Consider the following 26,810-nt stretch of genomic DNA (forward strand, 5'->3'; position numbering starts at 1 on the left):
ACGGTAGCGCATGACCTCAGTGCTGGGCAGCGGGACACCTGCCCCAACAGCAACGCGCTGAGGCCCAGGCAGCAGCCTGGCACACCCCAGTCTGCCGCCTCACTCCCCTCTTCTGACCCCTCGCCCAGACGCTTGCTCGCACGGGGGCTTTGCAGACACTACGGGACTTGGAGCCACAGTCGATAGCTGCCCCAGAGAAGCCCTGCCAGCCCCACTCTCCTGCTGGGGGGCCCTGGCTCAGGAGTCTCCCGGGCACCAGGTTCCCAGGCCGCTCCAGGCTTTAGAGAATGTGACTCACTCCTGTGTCACTGGTTCCATCTAGGCTGCCGGTCGCCTGCCTCGAGAGCAAAGAAACTTCAGAGCCCCTTTACTGGCCCAACAGAGCAGCCCTGGTGCAGGTGGGTCCCCGCCCGTGCTCAGAGCCAGCAGGCGTGTCTGACAGGACACAGGAGTGGGCACCCCACAGCGTGACCAGGGCCAGATTAAGGGGGGGCTAGCCGGGCAGCGACCTATAGGGGGTGCCTGATGGCAGCTGAAGGGGTGCTGCGCGCCCGGCCGCACGACGCCCCTTAGAGCTGCCATCAGGCGCCGCGCATGCGCCACGCACCCGCTGCCTGGGGCACAGGAATGGCTCGAGCCAGCCCTGAGCGTGACGCCCTGGCCCCCTTCCCAGAGCCCAGTCACACAGGCCAGAGGAGCCTCTCACGCTGCGTAACTCTCCCTCCAAGAGCCTGGGCCGAGATGCCACTGCAGGGCCTGCAGCTGCCCCCTCCCCTCGGCTCCCCTCCCCTCCCCTCCGCTCTCTCCGCAGGATCCCGGCTGACACTCACCGTGGGCGATGGTCTTCCTGAGCTCCAGCAGGCTGCGGAAGGATAGGGAGGCTACGTGAGGCTTCCCCCACCGCGCTGTGTCCTCCTCCACGTCCTCCTCAAACTTGATCCAGCGGGCTGTCTCCTTCCAGTGCATGTCCTGGTTCTTCTCCGCCACCAGCTCGTTCAGCTCCACAAACACCTGCCGCCCGGGGCAAAGCCCAATCGGTTACGCTCAGCAGCAGAGGGGGCTTCCACGGGGGCACGCCCCACTCCACCAGCTGAGCGGAGCACACTGGGCCAATAGCGTCTCCTCTCGCTCGAGCACATGCGAATCGGGGCAGTGGGAGGAGCCCCCGGCACAGGGCGCCCATTCTCCCGGACACGCGCCAGGCGCCCCCGGCACAGGGCGCCCATTCTCCCGGACACGCGCCAGGCGCCCCGGGCACAGGGCGCCCATTCTCCCAGACACGCGCCAGGCGCCCCCGGCACAGGGCGCCCATTCTCCCGGACACGCGCCAGGCGCCCCCGGCACAGGGCGCCCATTCTCCCAGACACGCGCCAGGCGCCCCCGATACAGGGCGCCCATTCTCCCGGACACCTGCCAGACGCCCCCGGCACAGGGCGCCCATTCTCCCGGACACGCGCCAGGCGCCCCCGATACAGGGCGCCCATTCTCCCGGACACGCGCCAGGCACCCCCGGCACAGGGCGCCCATTCTCCCGGACACGCGCCAGGCACCCCCGGCACAGGGCGCCCATTCTCCCGGACACGCGCCAGGCGCCCCCGGCACAGGGCGCCCATTCTCCCAGACACGCGCCAGGCGCCCCCGGCACAGGGCGCCCATTCTCCCAGACACGCGCCAGGCGCCCCCGATACAGGGCGCCCATTCTCCCGGACACCTGCCAGGCGCCCCAGGCACAGGGCGCCCATTCTCCCGGACACGCGCCAGGCGCCCCCGGCACAGGGCGCCCATTCTCCCGGACACGCGCCAGGCGCCCCCGATACAGGGCGCCCATTCTCCCGGACACGCGCCAGGCGCCCCCGGCACAGGGCGCCCATTCTCCCGGACACGCGCCAGGCGCCCCCGATACAGGGCGCCCATTCTCCCGGACACGCGCCAGGCGCCCCCGGCACAGGGCACCCATTCTCCCGGACACGCGCCAGGCGCCCCCGATACAGGGCGCCCATTCTCCCGGACACGCGCCAGGCACCCCCGGCACAGGGCGCCCATTCTCCCGGACACGCGCCAGGCGCCCCCGATACAGGGCGCCCATTCTCCCGGACACGCGCCAGGCGCCCCCGGCACAGGGCGCCCATTCTCCCGGACACCTGCCAGGCGCCCCCGATACAGGGCGCCCATTCTCCCGGACACGCGCCAGGCGCCCCCGATACAGGGCGCCCATTCTCCCGGACACGTGCCAGGCGCCCCCGGCACAGGGCGCCCATTCTCCCGGACATGCGCCAGGCGCCCCCGATACAGGGCACCCATTCTCCCGGACACGCGCCAGGCGCCCCCGATACAGGGCGCCCATTCTCCCGGACACGCGCCAGGCGCCCCCGATACAGGGCACCCATTCTCCCGGACACGCGCCAGGCGCCCCGGGCACAGGGCGCCCATTCTCCCGGACACGCGCCAGGCGCCCCCGGCACAGGGCGCCCATTCTCCCGGACACGCGCCAGGCGCCCCCGATACAGGGCGCCCATTCTCCCGGACACGCGCCAGGCGCCCCCGGTACAGGGCGCCCATTCTCCCGGACACGTGCCAGGCGCCCCCGGCACAAGGCTCCCATTCTCCCGGACACGCACCAGGCGCCCCTGCGCCCATTCTCCCGGACACGCGCCAGGCGCCCCCAGCAAAGCACGCCCATTCTCCCGGACACGCGCCAGGCGCCCCTGCGCCCATTCTCCCGGACACGCGCCAGGCGCCCCTGCGCCCATTCTCCCGGACACGCGCCAGGCGCCCCTGCGCCCATTCTCCCGGACACGTGCCAGGCACCCCCGGCACAGGGCACCCATTCTCCCGGACACGCGCCAGGCGCCCCCGGCACAAGACGCCCATTCTCCCGGACACGCGCCAGGCGCCCCCGATACAGCGCGCCCATTCTCCCAGACACGCGCCAGGCGCCCCCGGCACAGGGCGCCCATTCTCCCAGACACGCGCCAGGCGCCCCCGATACAGGGCGCCCATTCTCCCGGACACCTGCCAGGCGCCCCCGGCACAGGGCGCCCATTCTCCCGGACACGCGCCAGGCGCCCCCGATACAGGGCGCCCATTCTCCCGGACACGCGCCAGGCACCCCCGGCACAGGGCGCCCATTCTCCCGGACACGCGCCAGGCGCCCCCGGCACAGGGCGCCCATTCTCCCAGACACGCGCCAGGCGCCCCCGGCACAGGGCGCCCATTCTCCCAGACACGCGCCAGGCGCCCCCGATACAGGGCGCCCATTCTCCCGGACACCTGCCAGGCGCCCCAGGCACAGGGCGCCCATTCTCCCGGACACGCGCCAGGCGCCCCCGGCACAGGGCGCCCATTCTCCCGGACACGCGCCAGGCGCCCCCGATACAGGGCGCCCATTCTCCCGGACACGCGCCAGGCGCCCCCGGCACAGGGCGCCCATTCTCCCGGACACGCGCCAGGCGCCCCCGATACAGGGCGCCCATTCTCCCGGACACGCGCCAGGCGCCCCCGGCACAGGGCACCCATTCTCCCGGACACGCGCCAGGCGCCCCCGATACAGGGCGCCCATTCTCCCGGACACGCGCCAGGCACCCCCGGCACAGGGCGCCCATTCTCCCGGACACGCGCCAGGCGCCCCCGATACAGGGCGCCCATTCTCCCGGACACGCGCCAGGCGCCCCCGGCACAGGGCGCCCATTCTCCCGGACACCTGCCAGGCGCCCCCGATACAGGGCGCCCATTCTCCCGGACACGCGCCAGGCGCCCCCGATACAGGGCGCCCATTCTCCCGGACACGTGCCAGGCGCCCCCGGCACAGGGCGCCCATTCTCCCGGACATGCGCCAGGCGCCCCCGATACAGGGCACCCATTCTCCCGGACACGCGCCAGGCGCCCCCGATACAGGGCGCCCATTCTCCCGGACACGCGCCAGGCGCCCCCGATACAGGGCACCCATTCTCCCGGACACGCGCCAGGCGCCCCGGGCACAGGGCGCCCATTCTCCCGGACACGCGCCAGGCGCCCCCGGCACAGGGCGCCCATTCTCCCGGACACGCGCCAGGCGCCCCCGATACAGGGCGCCCATTCTCCCGGACACGCGCCAGGCGCCCCCGGTACAGGGCGCCCATTCTCCCGGACACGTGCCAGGCGCCCCCGGCACAAGGCTCCCATTCTCCCGGACACGCACCAGGCGCCCCTGCGCCCATTCTCCCGGACACGCGCCAGGCGCCCCCAGCAAAGCACGCCCATTCTCCCGGACACGCGCCAGGCGCCCCTGCGCCCATTCTCCCGGACACGCGCCAGGCGCCCCTGCGCCCATTCTCCCGGACACGCGCCAGGCGCCCCTGCGCCCATTCTCCCGGACACGTGCCAGGCACCCCCGGCACAGGGCACCCATTCTCCCGGACACGCGCCAGGCGCCCCCGGCACAAGACGCCCATTCTCCCGGACACGCGCCAGGCGCCCCCGATACAGCGCGCCCATTCTCCCAGACACGCGCCAGGCGCCCCCGGCACAGGGCGCCCATTCTCCCGGACACGCGCCAGGCGCCCCCGATACAGCGCGCCCATTCTCCCCGACACGCGCCAGGCGCCCCTGCGCCCATTCTCCCGGACACGTGCCAGGCACCCCCGGCACAGGGCGCCCATTCTCCCGGACACGCGCCAGGCGCCCCCGGCACAGGGCACCCATTCTCCCGGACACGCGCCAGGCATCCATTCTCCCGGACACGCGCCAGGCGCCCCTGCGCCCATTCTCCCGGACACGCAGGAGGAGCCCCCGGCACAGCACGCCCAGAGGGACACGAGGGCTCCGCACTACAGCTCACAGGGTCCCGTGGGCAAATATTTCTCTCACCAATCACTGGCCTGGAGAGCAGAGATCCCCCTGCCTGAGGAACCTCCCTCCCTGCCCCTCTCTCAGCAGGGCAGGCCCAGTCCCGTGCTGCCAGCTCTCCTGAGCATACTGCAGCTCCAGGGCGTGATGCTCCTCACCAAGCGCCCTGCTGCAGAGGACTGGCGGGGGCTCGCTGCGCTCAGAACCCCACACTTCCTTTTCAGGTCTCCCTATTCCTAAGCCCATCTCCTGCCTTGGGGCCTGACGTGACCTGTGGCACCTGGAGAGGGTGGGACTTGTATACCTCATGCGGCCTTCTGTCCCGCTGTCTCCTCTTCTTCTTCTTCTTGATGGACGGGGTCGACACCATCTTCCTGCTGGTCCTGATGCTCTGGCTCCTGGATGGTTTCTTCACCAGATGCCGCCTCACACCAGGGTTATCTTCAAAGCGGTGGCCTGGAGACGGAGCAAGGAAACACTCAGGACTCGCATTCCCATTACAGCGCTAAGCAGACACGCCCGGGAAGCCTTTAGCCCCAGGGTTTGGCTATTCCTAGCTCGCCTGCTGGGGTTTTGCTTTCCAGGCTGCACTCTGCAAGAGCATGCATTTGTCGATTAAACTCCGAGGGCGAGTCTGTAACTTTAAAAACAAGTGGCTCTGTGGCCCCTTAGAAACTAACCAAAAGAGACAGAATCATGAGATTTGTGGGCAAAAGCCACTTCCTCAGGTGAGCCGGAGTGGAACTAACAGAAACCAAGAGACAGACATAACAGCAGTAGGGACGTGAGCGACTAGTCGAGTGACTGCTCACTTCCCCCCCATCCCCGCTGCCTCTGGAGCACAGGCAGCAAGGGGGGGAAGCAGGAGCCGGTGCTGGGGGGAGCCAGCTTGAATGACGGTTCCCTGCAGCACCGTTTCCATGCTGTGGGGAGGCAGGAGCAGAGGCAGAGGCAGAGGCAGAGGCGCAGCGGTCCGGGACCCAGACCCATCCCCACTGCGGTGAGCCAGGCTGCCTGCACGTCATGACCTGCCTCTTAGCACCCCTAAACAGCAGCAGCAGTACCCGCCCATCGTGGGCCCGCTGGGTTCTCCCATTTCCACGTAGGAGGGCAGTGACCAAATCCCACAAGCACCTCCCAGGAGAAAACGACTGTGGCCCTTCTGGGCAGCTCCCACCCCACAGGGAGCCGGAGTGCACTGCTCCGATCTGACCCGAGGGAGAAGCGCCTTTGAATGCCCCGGGGCTGCCAGGCACTGCCAGCGAGTCCAGAACCTGCCTCGCGGGGACAGGGCCTTGGGCTGAGCAGGAAGGCCTGAATGGGAGTATTTCTGTGCTTCAGTTCAACGTTTCCAGAGGCAAACCTGGCCCAGGAAAGGGGCTCTGCCGAGTCTGTAGCACGGTGCGAACGCAGCCGGACGGCTCTGCTGGGAGAGCCCGAGCACCAGGTTGCGTGTCCGTGCCGAGCTTGGGATGCGTGGGGCTGTGTCTGGCGGCGTTCTACAGGCTGGGCGCTCAGCCACTGCCCAGGGACACGAGGGCGCCTACGGCTGCAGAACACACTGGATGGCACGTTGCGTTCCATGGCCGTGCAGTGCACGGCTGCAGTGTAACAATGCAAACATCCAGTGCACAAGTAACGACTTCCGAGGGATCAGTCCTGCAGCTCTCCTGATCTTTTCCAGTTCTTGGCTGCAGCATCCAGCTGGCTGCCACCGAGCTGTGACCCGACCCCAGCCCTGGAGCAGGCCAGCTCCCATGCAAGAGGCCTGAATGCGGCTGCCCTTACGGCATTGCTGCCTGGGACAGCGGCTTGGTGTGGACGGAGGGAAGGGGTATTCTCCATCCAGACGAAGGGCAGCATCTGCCCTTGGCCTCAAGGGCTTTGACATTCAGAACAGGAAAAGCACCAGGCTCACAGGAAAGCAATTCCCCCAGCTCGGGGTACTATGCCCCATACCCACAGGCATGGGGAGAAGGGCTCCAGCCCTGGCCAGACCATAGCTTGGAATCCAGGTCAGCCCATTAGACTAGATCCATACAGAGCCTGCGGGGATTTTCCCCACTGGCTGTGCAGCTGATGGGAGTCCTGTGACAGCTGGACTCCTCCGCATTCCATTACGGGAACGTCAATGGAAGCCGATAACGGCCCATCGACCTGCCACTGGTGGGCCGGGAGCGGCGGCGTGCGAAGGACACGTGTTCTCTCTGCATGCGTGTGCGTGCACACAGATTTCACTGTGCCTTGTGCGTGGCTGTGCGTTAGGAACGGGGTGTGATGCGAATGCACGTGAGAACAGGCCTGGGGCTGGTATGTGGGCACACTGCACGTGCGAGGCGGGGACCCCCCTTGTAGTACTATGCTCACGAGGCACACGCCAGACTGACGGGATGTACAACTTTCTACCCTCTCGCCTTGGCACACTGGAGACTTGCGGAGGCTGCGTCCACGGGCAGCGATCGACCCGGGGCGGAGTGTGATGCATCGATCGCCGAGCTCTCAGCGCTGACTTCCGTGCTCCGCCGCAATGAGCCGTGCAAGGGGCTATGCGGTAGTGAGCGGATCTAAGTACATCCACCCCGCCCCTCGTTCCCGGCCCTGCGGCTGTGCCAGGAGATCAAGTGCCCCCGGTAGCGTGGACCAACCCCGACTCCCAACACGCCTGGGACACGTTATCGAGCCCCAGGCTACAGGCAGCAATGGGGGCCCAGAGAGCCCAACGGAAACCCCCAGTCCAACAGCAGAGGCAGCACCGCCCGAGGAAAGCCCAGCCCCCATGCTGGAAGAGCCGTGGCAAGGCTGGAGACAAGGCCTCTCATTAGCCCGCTCGTGGCCTCTTGTGGTCAGTGAATACGAGGGGCAGGCAATGGAGCTTGGCAGGCCCCGCACGAGGGTGCCCAGGGCGGCAGCAGGAGTCGGCCTGCCCTCCCACGTTCACCACGGTGACAGGCTCCAGCCTGGCCTGGTGGCCAAGAGCACAGTGGGCTCGGAGGGGGGGGGAGGGGCGGGGAAAGGTAGGCTGCCGGCCGGGGGGGGGGGGGGGGGACTGACCCCTGCCACCATACTGAATCAGGCCCCCTGAATCTCCCGGCTTGTGATGCTCAGGGGAGTGAGCTTCAGCAAGGGGGCAGGAAGCGGCAAGGTGGGGGCAGAGCAGGGCCAGGGCGCGGGGGAAGGGGTGGAGCAGATCTGGGGCCTGCAGCGTGGGGGGCTTGCTCCAGGCCCTGCACCCTGGGAGGGACAGCCCTAGGAGTGAACACTTCCCCATCAATTCTGCCTTCTCAGCCCTGGGACCTCTCAGCCACGCCACTGCCCCGAGGTCGGAGAGGCGGACGGCGCCTAGTGCGCATGGACCTGGAGTGCAAAGAAGGGCCTAGAAACGGCCCCTGGTTCGGGGTCTCAGCCTGCAGCACAGCAGGCTCCAGGGGCTGAGCACTCCAGCCAGCTCTGCGCTGTACACCTGGGCCCCGGCTCTCGGGCTCAAGCTGGTCTCAGCAGGGGCCTAGTGCTAAGTCACTGAGTGGGCCCCGCAGCTGCACGCTGACAGCTCTCTGGTGCCAGCGTGTCGTGGGCAGGAACCGGGCGGACACGGCCGACTGGTGTGCGCTTTGCTAGCGTCCCACTCATCCTGGCTTTCTGGGTGGGAGTTTCTGCCTAGACCAGCGCTGGTCCCTCCAGCACAGTCCGTCTGCTGCCCTCTGCAGGGCTTAGAGCCAAGCCGAGGAGGAAAGAGACACACCAAGGCCTGCAGGTCCTGCACTCGTTGCCTTAGCCCTGCCCTTCTGCGGCTGGGCCAGGGGGCAGACCGGCCGGCACTGGGTGGGGGTGGGCCACAGGGAGGGATCACTTGAGACTGCCAGCTCTGGTCCTTCCGAGGCACCTGGCGTTGGCCGTTGCTAGACGGGCTAACGGACCATGGGTCTGGCCCAGTCTGGCCCTTCTCGCAATTGGCGTCCAGCTCTAACGAGTGGAACACGGCCCTCCCAAAGGAGCCATTGGGAGTCTGCTCTACCAAGACACTAAGCTGCTCCCCTCTGCCCCGGCCCTCACCAGCACAGCGTGGCCGAAAGCTCCCTAGCCCTGCAGGAACCTCCGTGTGCAGCTGGCACCAAGGCTGGGGAAGGGCAGATCATTCAGAGGACCGGTCACTGACCAGAGCAAGCTGGAGCGCGAGCTGAGTGACGTGCAAGCAAACCAAACATGTGGCTGCACACCAGCGTATGTGGGAACAATGACTCCGGCCATGCTGACAGACTGGTCTGTACCCTGGAGAGCAGGGACGCTAAGAGAGATGTGCAGGTCATGCTGGTTAATCAGCGGACCATAGAATCATAGGACTGGAAGGGACCTCGAGAGATCATCGAGTCCAGCCCCCCGCCCTCAAGGCAGGACCAAGCCGACACCATCCCTGACAGATGTCTATCTAATCTCCAGAGAGGGAGATTCCACCACCTCCCTGGGCAATTTATTCCAATATTTGACCACCCTGACAGTTAGGAATTTTTTCCTAATGTCCAATCTAAACCTCCCCTGCTGCACTTTAAGCCCATTACTCCTTGTCCTGTCCTCAGAAACCAAGAGGAACAAATTTTCTCCTTCCTCCTTGTGACACCCTTTTAGATATTTGAAAACCGCTCTCATGTCCCCCCTTAATCTTCTTTTTTCCAAACTAAACAAGCCCGGTTCATGAAGCCTGGCTTCATAGGTCCTGTTCTCTAAACCTTTAATCATTCTTGTCGCTCTTCTCTGTACCCTTTCCAATTTCTCCACATCTTTCTTGAAATGTGGCGCCCAGAACTGGACACAGTACTCCAGCTGAGGCCTAACTAGTGCAGAGTAGAGCGGCAGAATGACTTCACGAGTTTTGCTTACAACACACCTGATGATACAACCTAGAATCATATTTGCTTTTTTTGCAACAGCATCACACTGTTGACTCATATTCAACTTGTGGTCCACTATGACCCCTAGATCCCTTTCCGCCATGCTCCTTCCTAGACAGTCGCTTCCCATCTTGTATGTATGGAACTGATTGTTCCTTCCTAAGTGGAGCACTTTGCATTTCTCTTTATTAAACCTCATCCTGTTTACCTCTGACCATTTCTCTAACTTGCTAAGGTCATTTTGAATTATGTCCCTATCCTCCAAAGAAGTTGCAACCCCACCCAGTTTGGTATCATCTGCAAACTTAATAAGCGTACTCTCTATCCCAATACCTACATCATTGATGAAGATATTGAACAGTCCGGGTCCCAAAGCAGACCCTTGCGGAACTCCACTTGTTGCCCATGACCTGTCAGTGTGGCACTGTGGCCAGAAACGCTATGAAATTCCCATGCTTACGGATCCAGGAGTAGGAGCCGGAGCCGAGAGGTGATTTACCTCCGTATTAGGCGCTGCTCTGATCACTGTGGGACCACTGGAGCCAGAGCTGGGGCCCGTGGTTCAGGAAGGGTGCTGAGAAATTGGAGCGGGTTCAGGGAAGAACCACGAGTATAATTAAAGGGCTGGAAAACCTGCCTTCCAGGGACAGACGCCAGGATGTCAGTCTGATGAGCGCAGCCAAGAGAAGGCGCGGGCTGGTCAGAGCCTATCAATATCTACACAGGGGAGAAGTATCGGCTAACGGGCCCGCCAGCCCCTAACATGATCTCCTGTCTGGCAGCAGGAATGAGGTCGCCAAATTCAATAAGGCGCGCACATTTAGCCGTGGAGCCAGAGAATTGTCCATCGCTGGCTATTTTTAAACCGAGCTTGGATTCTTTAGCACATGTTCTAGTTCCAGAGGAGCCACTGTGGGCCAGACTGGCTTGCACGCTGCAGGTCAGACTGGACGATCACAGCGGTTCCTTCTGGCTTTGGAGTCTCTCGCTCTAAGTGCTGAAAGTCAGGCAGGAAGACTGCTTGTTCTCTCCCCCTGGAACTGCAGCACCAGCGAAACCTGCAACATCTGCCAAGTACCTGACAACTCCTAACAGGAACCTCCCATCTGGGCCTGGGCTGAGCCTGCCTGGTGTGGCCAGGCCGTGCAGGACCCAGAGGAAATCTGCTGGCTGGGACCTATGGATGCCACCAGGGAGGTCAAGAAGCCTCTGTGCTTGCACCACAGCCCTAGCGTAAGTGAGCTTCAAAGAGACAGGGCTCTGCCTCGTCCAGCTGCGAAGCCATGGCGCAGGGAGCGCGGGGAGACCGAGCACACAGCCCAGGGTACGTCTACATGGCGGAGGTTTTTCAGCAAAACAGCTGGTTTTCTGAAAAAGCTTCACCTACATCCACACGGCAATTGTGTTCTTCCGAAAGGCAATCAAAAGAGCAGAGGGGTGACCCTCTTTCCACGAGGAAGAAGCCGTTTTCCGAATGAGCTTTCCCGCGTGTGGACGGGGAAGAGGGAGTTCTTTCGCAAGAGGAGGAAAGAGGAAAAAGCCCAGGTGCCCTGGTGGCCATCACAGCTCGCATGCGAGAGCCTCCACTCAGCGTGGACGCGCTCTGGCGAAAAGCACTTCGCTTTGTCCATGCGCTGTGGCAGCGCGGATGCTCTTTCGGAAGACGGTTTTGGGAGATCTCTTCTGGAAAGGCTCCTTCCGAAAGCAGCCTGCAGTCTAGACGTAGCCCCAGGGAACACAGGGTCAAGGGTCAATTGTCACCTCTCCAAGAATGGGCCTGACAGCTCCTCAGGCACCAAGCTTTCCACTCCCAGCCCCCCAAGGCGCCATGCCCCCCACTCCCAGCCCCCTCCTCAGGCACCATGCCCCCCACTCCCAGCCCCCTCCTCAGGCACCATGCCCCCCACTCCCAGCCCCCTCCTCAGGCACCATGCTTTCCACTCCCAGCCCCCCAAGGCGCCATGCCCCCCACTCCCAGCCCCCTCCTCAGGCACCATGCCCCCCACTCCCAGCCCCCTCCTCAGGCACCATGCTTTCCACTTCCAGCCCCCCAAGGCACCATGCCCCCCACTCCCAGCCCCCTCCTCAGGCACCATGCTTTCCACTCCCAGCCCCCCAAGGCACCATGCCCCCCACTCCCAGCCCCCTCCTCAGGCACCATGCTTTCCACTCCCAGCCCCCCAAGGCACCATGCCCCCCACTTCCAGCCCCCTCCTCAGGCACCATGCTTTCCACTCCCAGCCCCCCAAGGCGCCATGCCCCCCACTCCCAGCCCCCTCCTCAGGCACCATGCTTTCCACTTCCAGCCCCCCAAGGCGCCATGCCCCCCACTCCCAGCCCCCTCCTCAGGCACCATGCCCCCCACTCCCAGCCCCCTCCTCAGGCACCATGCTTTCCACTTCCAGCCCCCTCCTCAGGCACCATGCCCCCCACTCCCAGCCCCCTCCTCAGGCACCATGCTTTCCACTTCCAGCCCCCCAAGGCGCCATGCCCCCCACTCCCAGCCCCCTCCTCAGGCACCATGCTTTCCACTCCCAGCCCCCCAAGGCGCTGGCCCCGGGCAGGGCCCCGCACCCTGGCTGCTTCTGCACAGCCCGTGGGAAGGGCAGCCCCTGTGCTCCAGGTGCCCACTCCAAAGAGGCGCGGCGGGGAGAGGCAGGAAGGATTATTGCTGTTTTACACACGGGGACGGAGCGACTTTCCTAAGTGCCTGCAGAGTCTGCAGCAGAGCCAGGAACGGGATCCCAAGCTCAGGGCTTTAACCCTAACCCATCCCGCCTGCTGTGAGCTCCTCGGGCTGGGACAGTGCCCAGGACAAGAGGGGCCTTGGGGCAGCTCCCACTATAAAGCATGGGCAGCCACAGCGCTGGCGTCAGGCTGGGTGCAAACCCACCTCTTCGCTGCAGCTGTCCCTGCCAGCTCCTATCGAACCCCCACCCTCCCTGGGCAGAGACAGGGCTGGGCTCTCTGATCAGTGCGTGGCCAACGGAGGGCCCCAGGCCTGGCGGATGGATGGGCAGAGGAACGCGAGTGCCACACGTGCACACTCACCCCCCTCTCTCCTCCTGCTGCTTTCTCCAGCCACTGGCCCTTGCCCAGCTGCCCTGCAGCAAGTTTCACGGCCAGGGCCACATATGACCCCCCATAAGAACATAAGAACGGCCGGACTGGGTCAGACCAAAGGTCCATCCAGCCCAGTATCCTGTCTGCCGACAGTGGCCAGCACCAGGTGCCCCAGAGAGGGTGGACCGAAGACAATGATCAAGCGATTTGTCTCCTGCCATCTCTCTACAGCCTCTGACAGACAGAGGCCAAGGACACCATTTTATCCCCTGGCTAGTAGTCTTTAATGTACCTAACCTCCATGAAATTATCTAGCTTCTCTTTAAACTCTATTATAGTCCTAGCCTTCACGGCCTCCTCTGGCAAGGAGTTCCACAGGTTGACTACACGCTGTGTGAAGAAGAACTTTCTTTTATTAGTTTTAAACCTGCTACCCATTAATTTCATTTGGTGTCCTCTAGTTCTTCTATTTAGGGAACTAATAAATAACTTTTCTTTATCGGCCCTCTCCACACCACTCATGATTTTATAGACCTCTATCATATCCCCCCTCAGTCTCCTCTTTTCTAAACTGAAAAGTCCCAGTCGCTTTAACCTCTCCTCATATGGGACCCGTTCCAAACCCCTAATCATTTTAGTTGCCCTTTTCTGAACCCTTTCCAAGGCCAAAATATCTTTTTTGAGGTGAGGAGACCACATCTGTACACAGTATTCAAGATGTGGGCATACCATAGTTTTCTACAGGGGCAGTAAGATATTCTGGGTCTTATTTTCTATCCCTTTCCTAATAATTCATAGCATCCTATTTGCCTTTTTGACCGCTGCTGCACACTGTGTGGAAGTTTTCAGAGAACTGTCCACGATAACTCCAAGATCTCTTCTGATTTGTCGTAGCCAAATTAGCCCCCATCATACTGTACGTATAGTTGGGGTTATTTTTCCCGATGTGCATTACTTTACACTTATCCACATTAAATTTCATTTGCCATTTTGTTGCCCAATCACTCAGTTTGGTGAGATCTTCTTGGAGTCCCTCACAGTCTGCTTCTGTCTTGACTGTCCTAAACAGTTTGGTATCATCTGCAAACTTTACCACCTCACTGCTTACCCCTTTCTCCAGATCATTTATGAATAAGTTGAAAAGGATTGGTCCCAGGACTGACCCTTGGGGTACACCACTAGCTACCCCTCTCCAATCTGAAAATTTACCATTTATTCCTACCCTTTGTTTCCTGTCTTTTAACCAGTTCTCAATCCAAGAAAGGACCTTCCCTCTTCTCCCATGGCCATGTAATTTACACAAGAGCCTTTGGGGAGGGACCTTGTCAAAGGTTTTCTGAAAAAGGCTTTAGGCCATGCAGCAGAGACGAGCATGGCATCCCAGCCGACAGGGCATCTAGTCCCAGACCCCAGCCAGCAGTGCACAGCCCTAGGCTCTGCACTTCCTGGGGCTGCATCTTCCCTGGCTGTGGGGCAGAGCCCCAGGCATGGCCTCCGCACCCCCGAGAGCAGGCAGACCCTGCCAAGCACTCACAGGGCCATCCCGGGGAGCTGGGGGTGCCTGCTCCAGGACAGACAGCCCCAGCCCAGAGAGCGGGAGCGCAGGGAGGTACTTACGCACGGGCTCCCCTGCAGGGTAACCCAGCTGGCTGCTGATGGCCTCCCACAAATCATAATCGTCAAAGCTGAGGGCAAACTCCTCCAAGTCTTCGCAGCCGACCACGCTGTGGCTGCAGCTGCCCAGCCCCACCGCTGGGCTGCCACCCCCTCCTGCCTCCGCTCCCTCCTGAATGGCAGTCATTGTGCACGGCTCCGGAGCTACGCACCACCCTGGCCAAGCCGGGGCTCAGGGTCCAGGAGACGGGCGAGCAGCCAGCGAGGTCAGGCCTCTAGGGGCTCCATGCCCTCGCAGCCGGGCCCCTCGTGCTGCCGGAGGCTGGGGAACCCCTGGAGAGAAAGCCTGCGCTGGGAGGCTTGCTGTAGCAGACAGTGCCGGGGCCGTCTCCACGGCAGAGAGCTTGTGCACGTGGCAACTGCCCTCTGCATGCAGCACCGCCTGCTCCTCGCCCTCCCCGCCCAGAAAGCAGCCTATTGAATTCTCCATGCCCTCGGGGCCAGAGCGTGCATTTCCATGACGTCGCCTCCCGTGTGTGCACCGGGCAGATCCCCAAGCGACCTCTCCAAACAGCAGGAGCCACCAGCCAAGGCAACAGTTCCAATGGCCCTGGGCACCTCAGCGGAGAGCAGCCCTCTCCCGGCACGCAACGGCACTGCTAGCTGGGACGGGGAGCCAGGAGAGGGCTGGAACCAAGGGGCGCATGGAGCCCTAGGAGCCGGAGGTGAGGAAAGGCTAGGAACCGCAGGAGCCAGTCTGACCTGAGGGGAGGGACTGCCGGGCACCCGCCCAGTGGAAGGGAGAGGCCAGGGCTGGACTAGCAGGCAGGGTGCAGCAGGGAAGGGTGGAAGGCCAGGGAAGAAGTGCTAGCTGCAAAGGGGTTAGACTAGAAACTGTCTAAGCAGCAGGTGCGAGCACGTCCGGGGCCCTGGGTCTCTCGCCATGGTCCTCAGCCTTCCACAGCGGGAGGGGACGGCTCCCCCGCGTCACACAGAGGATGTTCCAGGGATCCCAGACCACTTTACAAAGCCACCCAACTGACAATCAGCCTCCACTGGGGGCAGAGCACCGGGACACGGCACTGCAGCAGGGAGCTCACAGCGGGGGGCGGGGGGGGCCGCCGCCGCCCCCCACCAGCCCTTGTCCCAGCCCCATGCACACAGGTTCTGACAGGCACGGAAGCAGGGCCCGTCGTCACAAGGAAACGCTTGGCGCTGTCTAGGGAGGCTGCAATTCCCCTGGGGGGACTAGGTCAGGCCCAGGCACCAGCAAGGACTCACTGTGACCTGTCAGCACTGGGGCCCCCCGGGACATGTCTCCTGGCCCCTGAGCCCAAGGAGTGAGGGACCTACCACCTGGCCTAGCTCCCAGAGGCTGGCACCAGGGAGGAGGGAAGGTATGGCTGGGCCACTCGGGCCTTACAACCAAGGGGCCGGGCCCAGGGCCAGGAGGGAATGTCCAGCAGATGAGCTGGGAGCGGGGGAAATGCCCAGGACTGAGGCCCAGAGAATAGATTGGGGGGGCGGGGAGGGGAAATGCCCAGGCCTGAGGCTCAGCAGATGGGCTGGGGGGGATGGGGACACCCAGGCCTGAGTCTCAGGCGATGGATGGGGGGAAATACCAGGCCTGAGGCATGGGCGATGGATGGGGGGGCGAATACCAGGCCTGAGGCCCAGGGGATGGATGGGGTGGGGGGAGGAAAATACCAGGTCTGAGGCCCAGGGGATGGATGGGGGGGGGGGTGAATACCAGGCCTGAGGCCCAAGGGATGGATGGGGGGGGGGGGGGCGAATACCAGGCCTGAGGCCCAGGAGCAAGGTAGAGGGTAGATGACATTTGTATCAGAGACACATTCAATGTCACAAAGCAGGGCCTCACTTTTCATGTCGTCCAGGTCAGCAGACGCCAGCATCTGGGCCTCGGCTTCATCGGTGGGGACGCGTTGGTACACGGTGCTCTCCAGAGTGGTCATGCTGCCGATGCATACCCGCTCCTTCAGGTCGTAACTCGCCCGCTGCCCGCTCACCAGCTGGCTCCAGGACTTGTGCCTGTCCCATCCCCGAGACAGACCCCCTCTGGGCCCGGGGAGGCTGTGGAAACAAACAGGGACCCAGGCAACAGCCACGAAGCAGAGCTGGGAGCACCGGGTGGGAGGGAAGGGGCAGGGGCCACTCCCAGTCTGAGCTCCTGTGTGTAGGTGTTTGGACTTTCCTTACAGGATCATCCTCAGGGCCGGAGAGGCAGAGGATGGGTCCCCTCCGCCCTGGCCCCAGACCAAAGTTCCCTGTCGCTGTGTGGCTGTAGCTGTTTTCTGAGCCTCACTCAGTGGTTCAAAGCTCCACACGAGCAGGGAGCTCAGCTGACCAGCGGGGGCGGAGGGCAATCTAGCTCAGCGGCAGCTAAACGCTACTGCTGCGTGCTTGAACTAAGCAGCTCCCAGAGCACGTTTACAAGTTGCCCGATTGCCAGTCTGGATTTGTCCAGCTTCAGCATCCAGCCATTGGCTCAGGGGAGACGGAGACCCATTCTCAAAGATCTGGAGAGCTGTGCACTGTGATCAAGCCGCATGTTAATATTCTCTGGGACAAGTGAAAGGGACTGAGCTCCAGGAAGCTATCACGGTCCGAGCCAGTCTCCATGCAGTGCTACGCCTGCGTCCCTGTGGTGGAGACATTACTCTGCTGGCGGGGCAGCTTCTCCACCTCCGGAGAGCCGCCCATCGACACAGCACTAGGTCGGCGTCGCTGCGTCAGACGGGTGTGGCCATCCAAGCACTGGAGAACGTGCCCAGGCCTGGTCTATACGAAGTTTGCTAACTGGTTGCTGGTTTTCTAACCCGGAATCATTCTTGTGGCTCTTCTCTACAATTTATCAGCGTCCTTCCTGAGTTGTGAGCCCCAGCCCTGGAGAGAGGCTCCAGAGCAAAGCACAGAGGCCAAACAGCCTCCCCGAGGTTTATGCATCCCAGGGCCCATGGGCTCTTCCGACCACATCGGTGCGCTGGGAGCTCCCGTTCAGTGGATTAGCCAGCCCCACCCCCGCTTGTCCCTCCCAACACTGCTCCGCAGAGCGAGTCCCCGCCCTGCAGGGTGGTCTCCACTCTGTTCCCAGAGGCAGGCACTTACACCCAGCCATGTTCAGTGCATGCGGCTGGTTTGTGCTCGGTGTAGCAAGTGCTCCAGGTTGCTCTGCATCAATGCTTTGTCCCCTTTATTCTTTCCCTGCCCCCCAGGGTTGGTACCACCTGCAAACGTGACCAGCCACGATGCAATGCTTGGAATAACCAGGCAGCCCCAGGCCAGCGCATCCTACCTGCCGAGCGAGGCCGGGCCGGTCTCCAGCAGCAGGCCAGCGTGGGGCGGCAGTCGGGATAGGCCGCTGTGCTCCTTCTCCACATGGAACCATGCAAGGGCCCCAGCAGCACAGGGCTCCTCGTCACTGCCAATGGTGAACTGCAGAGGAGACAACTCTGAGCACGAGAGCTGGACCCTGCCCTGCATGAGCAAGCCAGACGCCACCCCCCTGCCGGGAAAGGACGATTCCCCCCTCTGCCACCCAGGAAATGGGCCATCCCAAACCCTCCCCCTCGGGCATGGAGCCAGGCAGACCTATGCCACCCATTCCAGCCCCTCCTCCCACCACCTAGAGCATGGCCTACCCTACCCTCACGAACCCCGTGGGGGTGCCGGACTCCCCTGGCCCCTCTACAGCAGCCTTGCCTTTGGTTTGCTGGGAAGCTCAGACTGAGGAGCATCCTTCTCAGGAGCCTCGGTCTCAGACTCTGGTGAGACCTCTCTCTCCAGGGCCTCCTCTGCCTCCGACTCTCCTTCCTCCTCTTCATCCCCCTCCTCCTCCTCCACTTCCTGGATGGTGGGAGTGACGTCTGAGGGGGGCACCGAGGTTTTTTTCTTTTTTCTCTTTCTCCTCTTCCTCCGGCTGGCATGAGGGAGCCTCTTGTGGAACTTGAGGGCAGGCGGCAGGTGGGTGGAGAGGGGATGGTGGATGTGGTGGGAGGTCTGGCGGTGGACTGAGAAAGACAGAGGGAGAAGTGATGAACACGGCAGTGACAGGGGGATGGAGGGCGGGGGCAGCCCACAGTGCGACCGCCAGCCTCTGTAGGGATGTGGCAAGGATGAGTAACTCTGGCTAGGCACCTCGTTATGCTCTGTGATGGAGCTGTCTCTGTGCGGGACACCACACAGCAAGGGAGGGCCCTCCTGAAGGCTGTCCAGGGGGCCACAGAGCCCTGAGGGCAAAGGCCGTCCCTGCTTCTTAGCTTGGCAGAAGAGGGCAGCCCCTTTACCAATTGCCCTCCTTTGCTCACAGAAACGCCAGATGCCCCTGAGAGCACAACCCTGGAGGGACCCCAAGACCTGAGTGCAGGTACAGATCTGCTCCTTAGTCACGTGTGTGCCAAGGCCTGGGCCTGCCGGCTCCACTGGAAGGTTACTTCTTAAACATCTGGATCAAAAGCAAGGAGGGGCCAGCCTTTCGTTTACGTCGATCCACAGCAAGGCATTTGCGGTGGGTGAAGCCACAGGAGTGCCCAGGACTTCTGACCTTCTTTAAACCTAACTTTTCTAATAATCGATATTCTAGACATTTCATAAGCCCAGTTTAGACTTAAACTGATTCATAAGGAACATGGAGACAGGAGCAGCAGAGTGGGGGCTATCCTGTTTATTGCATCAAGTGTCACACGTATGATTACCTGCCCTGTGGAGGGGTGGCGTATGTGTGCACCCGTTGCAAGGAGCTCCTGGCCCTCAGAGACCGAGTTTGGGCTTTGGAGGCCAGGGTGGCTGAACTGGAGGCGCTAAGGGAGGTAGAGAGCTATGTTAAGACTTTCCGGGACACTGTAGTACTGTCCCACCTCCAGTCTGAGAGCCCCAGTGCTCTTAAGGAGGATGAAAGTCTCAAGGGAACAGAGCATTCAATGGGAGCAGAGGGAAACCATCCCGTAGTTGGGACCCTCCTCCCAGAGGATGTTGCGGTATCCTCTCGCACTGAGGATACCTCTGATGGGGAGGGAATGCCAGTTAGGAAGAGGCAGGTGTTAGTAGTGGGTGATTCGATCGTTAGAAACATATAGTTGGGTTTGTGATGACTGGGAGAACCGTATGGTCACTTGCCTGCCTGGTGCGAAGGTTGCGGATCTCTCAAAGCATCTAGACAGACTTATGCGTAGTGCTGGGGAGGAGCCGGTGGTCGTGGTACATGTAGGTACCAATGACGTAGGGAAAGGTAGGAGAGATGTCCTGGAGGCCAAATTTAGGTTGCTAGGAAAGAGACTGAAATCCAGGACCTCTATGGTGGCATTCTCAGAAATGCTTCCAGTTCCATGCGCAGGGCCAGGTTGGCAGGCAGAGCTTCAGAGTCTCAATGCGTGGATGAGACGATGGTGTAGGGAAGAGGGGTTTGGCTTTATTAGGATCTGGGGACACTTTTGGGAGAGGGGGAGCCTATACAGGAAGGATGGGCTCCACCTAAACCAGGGTGGAACCAGACTGCTGGCACTAAACATTAATAAGGCCGTAGAGCAGTTTTTAAACTAAGAGATGGGGGAAAGCCGATTGGTGCGGAGATGCACGTAAATCGGAGAGAGACTTCTCTTAGAGGAGAATCCATTGATAGAGATTCTCTAAGCTGTAGCCAGAAAGAGAGGAGGGGAGAGGGCAAACCATTGGCCAGAGCTGACAAACAACTGCATACAAAGGAATCCAATGCATCAGGGAAGGGCAGACAAAGAAGCAGTGGCAAATTTTTAAAGTGCTTGTACACAAATGCTAGGAGTCTGACTAATAGGATGGGTGAACTAGAGTACCTCGTATTAAATGAGGAGATTGACATAATAGGCATCACTGAAACCTGGTGGAATGAGGAAAGTCTGTGGGACACAATCATACCGGGATATAAAATATATCGAAAGGATAGAGCAGGCCGGGTGGGTGGCGGAGTGGCACTGTATGTGAAAGATAATGTAGAATAAAACGAAATAAAAAATATTAAGTGAATCAACATGTTCCATAGAATCGCTATGGATAGAAATTCCATGCTCCAATAATAAGAAATTAGCAGTAGGGATATATTACCGACCACCTGACCAGGACAGGGATACTGACATTGAAATGCTGAGGGAGATTAGAGAGGCTACCAAAATAGAGAACTCTAATAATGGGGGATTTTAATTACCCCCATATTGACTGGATACATGTCACCTCAGGAAGAGAAGCAGACATACAATTTCTCAATGGCTTAAATGACTGCTTCTTGGAGCAGCTGGTGCAGGAACCCACAAGGGGAGAGGCAATTCTCGATTTAGTCCTGAGTGGAGTGCAGGATCAGGTCCAGGATATAACCGTTACAGGACCGCTTGGGAATAGTGACCATAATATAATAACATTCAACATTCCTGTGGTGGGAAGAACACCTCAGCAGTCCAGCACCCTGGCATTTAATTTCAAAAAGGGGAATTACACAAAAATGAGGAGGTTGGTTAAACAGAAATTAAAAGGCACAGTGACTAGAGCCAAATCCCTGCAATCTGCATGGAAACTTTTTAAAGACACCATAGAGGCCCAACTTAAATGTTTACCCCAAATTAAAAAACAGCAAGAGACCTAAAAAAAAGTCACCGTGGCTTAACCACCATGTAAAAGAAGCAGTGGGGGACAAAAAGGTATCTTTTAAGAAGTGGAAGTCCAATCCTAGTGAGATAAATAGAAAGGAACATAAACACTGTCAAATCAAGTGTAAACATGTAATAAGAAAAGCAAAAAAAGATTTTGAGGAACAGCTAGCCAAAAACTCAAAAAGAAATAAAATGTTTTTTAAGTACATTAGAAGCAGGAAGCCTGCTAAAAAACCTGTGGGTCCCCTAGACAATCGAGATACAAAAGGAGCAATCAAGGACAATAAAGCCATTACAGATAAACTAAATGATTTCTTTACTTCAGTCTTCACAGCTGAGGACGTTGGGGAGATTCCCAAATCTGCACCGTCCTTTGTGTGTGATGAATTGAGGAACTGTCCCGGATTAGAGGAGGTTTTGGAACAAATAGAAAAACTTAATGTTAACAAATCTCCGGGACCGGATGGCATTCATCCAAGGGTTCTAAAAGAACTCAAATGGGAAATTGCTGAGCTATTATCTGTGGTTTGTAACCTATCCTTTAAATCGGCTTCTGTACCTAATGACTGGAAGGTAGCCAACGTGACACCAATATTTAAAAAGGGCTCTAGAGGCGATCCTGGCAATTACAGACCGGTAAGTCTAACTTCAGTACCAGACAAATTATTCAAAACAATAGTAAAGAATAAAATTGTGAAGCATGTAGAAGAACATAATTTGTTGGACAAAAGTCAACATGGTTTCTGTAAAGGGAAATCATGTCTTCCTAATCTGTTAGAGTTCTTTGAAGGGGTTAACAAACATGCGGACAAGGGGGAATCCAGTAGATATAGTATACTTGGATTTTCAGAAAGCCTTTGACAAGGTCCCTCACCAAAGGCTCTTGTGTAAATTACATTGCCATGGGATAAAAAGGAAGGTCCTTTCTTGGATTAAGAACTGGTTAAAAGACAGGAAACAAAGGGTAGGAATAAATGGTAAATTTTCAGAATGGAGAGGGGTAACTAGTGGTGTACCCCAAGGGTCAGTCCTGGGACCAATCCTTTTCAACTTATTCATAAATGATCTGGAGAAAGGGGTAAGCAGGGAGGTGGGAAAGTTTGCAGATGATACCAAACTGTTTAGGATAGTCAAGACAGAAGCAGACTGTGAGGGACTCCAAGAAGATCTCACCAAACTGAGTGATTGGGCAACAAAATGGCAAATGAAATTTAATGTGGATAAGTGTAAAGTAATGCACATCAGGAAAAATAACCCCAACTATACGTACAGTATGATGGGGGCTAATTTGGCTACGACAAATCAGGAAAGAGATCTTGCTGTTATTGTGGACAGTTCTCTGAAAACTTCCACACAGTGTGCAGCGGCGGTCAAAAAGGCAAATAGGATGCTAGGAATTATTAAGAAAGGGACAGAAAATAAGACCCAGAATATCTTACTGCCCCTGTATAAAACTATGGTACGCCCACATCTTGAGTACTGTGTACAGATGTGGTCTCCTCACCTCAAAAAAGATATTTTGGCCTTGGAAAGGGTTCAGAAAAGGGCAACTAAAATGATTAGGGGTTTGGAATGGGTCCCATATGAGGAGAGGTTAAAGCGACTGGGACTTTTCAGTTTAGAAAAGAGGAGACTGAGGGGGGATATGATAGAGGTCTATAAAATCATGAGTGGAGTGGAGAGAGCGAATAAAGAAAAGTTATTTATTAGTTCCCATAACAGAAGAACTAGAGGACACCAAATGAAATTAATGGGTAGCAGGTTTAAAACTAATAAGCAAAAGTTCCTCTTCACACAGCGTGTAGTCAACCTGTGGAACTCCTTGCCAGAGGAGGCTGTGAAGGCTAGGACTATAATAGAGTTTAAAGGGAAGCTAGATAATTTCCTGGAGGTTAGGTCCATAAAAGGCTATTAGCCAGGGGATAAAATGGTGTCCTTGGCCTCTGTCTGTCAGAGGCTGGAGAAGGATGGCAGGAGATTCATAGACTTTAAGGTCAGAAGGGACCATTATGATCATCTAGTCTGACCCCCTGCACAGTGCAGGCTACAGAATCTCACCCACCCCTCAAATCGCTTGATCATTGTCTTCGGTCCACCCTCTCTGGGGCACCTGGTGCTGGCGACTGTCGGTAGACAGGATACTGGGCTAGATGGACCTTTGGTCTGACCCAGTACGGCCGTTCTTATGTGCAATGACATTTTGAAAATATGGCCTCTAGTAGCAGATGGCAGCATGAGCAATAAGCAAGTCAGGGGTGCTTTTAAGAAATGGAAAGCATCAGTAAAAACCACCAGGAGTCTGGTGACACCTCAAAGACTAACAAACAATTTCATTACAGCAGAAGCTTTTGTGGTTCCAACTTGTGACGCAGTGGGGGGTAACTTGCTAACTCACTGGCTACTGTCTGTAGCATCACGGAGCAAGACAGGCGATGAGTCATTATGCAAAGAGGGTATCTCAACCTGTCTGACCAGCTACCCCCCATAGAGAGGAACAAAGGAAGGTGGATGCTGCCCTGGCTGGGGGGCAGGGCTGGAGGAGAGTTAATTAGTTTCTGTCTGGGAGGATAGAGGAAGCAGCCTCAGCAACAGGCTGGGGGGTTTAGAAGCCGAGACCCCCCCCCATATCAAGGGGGGCTGAGGCATCCTAGGCCTGTCCTGTAACCTGGTGACATCTGTGCTGGGCTGTATCCTGGAGAAGCAATAAACTCCCTCTGTTCTACCGGCTGGTGGAGTCTGTTCGTGCCATTCCGGGGGTGCAGGGGACGGGGGACCCCAACGCGCCGTCACACAACTCCCTTTGTCAGATGCATGCAGTGAAAGAATCAGATACTAGGGATACAGAGATGAGAGTTAATTCAGTCAGGGTGGATGTGGCTAAGAAGGTGAGAAAATCCATATCCACACAGATTGAATTAGCTCTGATGAAACACTCCCATCTCTGTATCCTGGCCAGCTGTTTCTTTTTCTTTCACATCGTGCATCTGACAAAGCGAGTTGCAACTCACCAAAGCTTCTGTGGTACTAAAATTGTTTTGCTGAAACAGACTAACAGGCTGCCCCTCAGAAACATCAGTGCTTGTTTTACAGAAATGCCAAGCGAGCTCAACCAGAAAGCAGCATGAGTGAAATATGTGAAGTGTAATAGCACATTTGAGATTGTCCCAAAATCTAAACTGGAAAATCGACTGAAACCGCTGTGCAATGAAACCACGGAGCTTTGAAAACGTGCTCCACACTGTCTAGCCACGCCCTGCCCCCTCTCCCTCTCTGTGCCACACCCCTAACTGCTGAGGGGTCTCTGTTGCTCTGCCCGTTCTGCGAACAGCTCTGGTGCGTGTCTCTACTGCTGTAGCTGCACAGTGAACCTAAAGGGTTCTGAGAGACACGGCTGGTGAGCAAATACCTTGTATTGGACCCCACCTTCAGGTGCTGAGGGAGACAACGACAGTCGTCCCTCGCCAACTGCAGCTAACCCGGATCACCTCCCCCAGCTGGTCGCTCTGATACCCTGGGAGGGGGGAGGCCACCACACTGCTATGCAGAACGTGACCCTGGCTAGCGTCCCGGCTGCTACTGAGACGCCGAGAGGCAGGTCTGGACCAGTGGCACCAGGCGCTTTGGAGCTGTCTGTCTGTGGCCCCGGAAGGCAGCCTGGCTCCTGGCCACACTGGGAAGCGTCCTCGCCACAGACAGCAGGCCAAGCCATGCTCTTACCCAGAAACGGGAAGTGCTGTGGCCTTGCCGGGACGGCCCCAGCTGTGAGACCGAGGAGACGCGTGGCTTCTCAGCTAGTCTAGGGACCCAAAGTGGCTTCCCCCCTTGCAAGGAGACCTACCGAGCAGCGGGTAGACAGTGGGGCTGAGCCGGCATATCTGCAACCATGTCACGACCAGCCTGCAGGAAGGGGGTGAACAGCACCTGGCCAGGGCCTGCAGGCCAGGCTGAGCTGGGGGGGTTTGGTGGGCTGGGCAGGTGCGAGCACGCGGGCAGGCAGTGTTCAAAGCTACCTACATTCAAAATCTCTCTCATTGTAGCTGCGTCTCTGCTCCTCCAGATCCCGTGACGCTGACTTGCTTATCAGGTCCCCGAACCTCTGGATTGACAAGGTCTTATCCAAATCCTCGTCATCCTCTGCACAGAGAGCGGCTTCCTCAGTATTCACGTGGTCCTGCACAGAAACGGCCAGGTCACAAGCAAGCCCCGCCAAGCCCCCGATCTCGGGCCCCATGAACGGCACAGCACTTCCCATGGGCTCAGGAGCTGCCACCCACGGGGATGCAGGCTATGAAAGCACTTGGGGGAGCCAGGAAAAACCCAGCAGGCCCCCTAGCCTGACCCCCACCTCGATCACAGCCACTAGTACCTGGTCTGAGTTGCTCCCATCTCTCCCCAGCCAAGGTGCATACAACAGCCACTGGGGAGGGGCCCGGCCCGTGGCCTACGTGGCCTCCCAGGCAAGGAGCCTAGCCAATTTGTAGCTGGAACTTCCCCTGGCTCAGTTCCGGCTGCTGCTCCTCATCCTTCCCTCTGCAGGGACCCCGCTAGTTCTCCTCCTCCATCCCTGCTGCTCCCTCCGGAGCGTCCTCGCTCAACGTCCCAGCGCCGCTCTCGAGGCTCCAGCGAGTGAGGCTCCCACGACACGGGCTGCCCCACACTCTCCCCTCTCTGGGGCAGCTGAATCCAGCTGGCTTCCTTAGGGCTCTCTCTCCGCAGAGGCTGCCACTAGCTGGAGCATCCAGGCCCAGCAAGGCTGCCCTTCCCACCTCCTAAGCGGAAGCAGCTGGTAAAATTTTCCATCCGCGTAACCCAAAATGCCAGTGCTGAGCTGGTGTGGACTCCTCCGTTTCCATGGTTACAGGAGGCCCAACTGTGACAGCTCTGTGCTGAGCAGGAACAGGCAGCAAAATGGCCTCAGCCAACCTCCCCAGAGCTCCCAGCCTGCTGGCAGCCCCAGCAGGGAACGCGCCACGCCGTCAGGAGCTGCCACCCGCCTGTGGCTTGCGCGGGAACCCCGGCTGCCCTGCCCCCTAGCCATCAGCCCCGGCAGGGAACACGCCACGCCGTCAGGAGCTGCCACCCGCCTGTGGCTTGCGCGGGAACCCTGGCCGCCCTGCCCCTAGCAATCAGCCCCGGCAGGGAACGCGCCACGCCGTCAGGAGCAGCCACCCGCCTGTGGCTTGCGCGGGAACCCCGGCTGCCCTGCCCCCTAGCCATCAGCCCCGGCAGGGAACGCGCCACGCCGTCAGGAGCTGCCACCCGCCTGTGGCTTGCGTGGGAACCCCGGCTATCCTGCCCCCTAGCAATCAGCCCCGGCAGGGAACGCGCCACGCCGTCAGGAGCTGCCACCCGCCTGTGGCTTGCGCGGGAACCCCGGCCGCCCTGCCCCCTAGCAATCAGCCCCGGCAGGGAACGCGCCACGCCGTCAGGAGCTGCCACCCGCCTGTGGCTTGTGCGGGAACCCCGGCTGCCCTGCCCCCTAGCAATCAGCCCCGGCAGGGAACGCGCCACGCCGTCAGGAGCTGCCACCCCCTGTGGCTTGCGCGGGAACCCTGGCCGCCCTGCCCCTAGCAATCAGCCCCGGCAGGGAACGCGCCACGCCGTCAGGAGCTGCCACCCGCCTGTGCCTTGCGCGGGAACCCCGGCCGCCCTGCCCCCTAGCAATCAGCCCCGGCAGGGAACGCGCCACGCCGTCAGGAGCTGCCACCCGCCTGTGGCTTGCGCGGGAACCCCGGCCGCCCTGCCCCTAGCAATCAGCCCCAGCAGGGAACGTGCCACGCCGTCAGGAGCTGCC

The 26,810-nt window shown here is 59.7% G+C and overlaps 1 protein-coding gene across 4 annotated transcripts in view; it reads right to left on the minus strand.

Annotated features, from left to right (window-relative positions):
- SLC4A3 (solute carrier family 4 member 3) overlaps nt 1-26,810 on the minus strand; it is a 99,217-nt gene that overhangs the window by 63,696 nt on the left and 8,711 nt on the right. For all 4 annotated transcript variants that reach the window (XM_075914453.2, XM_089779568.1, XM_075914451.2 and 1 more), the window contains 6 exons: nt 25,031-25,187; nt 18,105-18,412; nt 17,698-17,837; nt 16,264-16,475; nt 5,129-5,280; nt 831-1,011 (listed from right to left, as the gene is read on the minus strand). In XM_075914453.2, coding sequence (XP_075770568.2) covers nt 831-1,011; nt 5,129-5,280; nt 16,264-16,475; nt 17,698-17,837; nt 18,105-18,412; nt 25,031-25,187 — 1,150 coding nt within the window. The remainder of the gene's footprint in view (nt 1-830; nt 1,012-5,128; nt 5,281-16,263; nt 16,476-17,697; nt 17,838-18,104; nt 18,413-25,030; nt 25,188-26,810) is intronic.

The sequence above is a fragment of the Pelodiscus sinensis genome, chromosome 7, assembly GCF_052426305.1.
Source record: "Pelodiscus sinensis isolate ZL-2025 chromosome 7, ASM5242630v1, whole genome shotgun sequence".
In the NCBI taxonomy this organism is placed as follows: Eukaryota; Metazoa; Chordata; order Testudines; family Trionychidae; genus Pelodiscus; species Pelodiscus sinensis.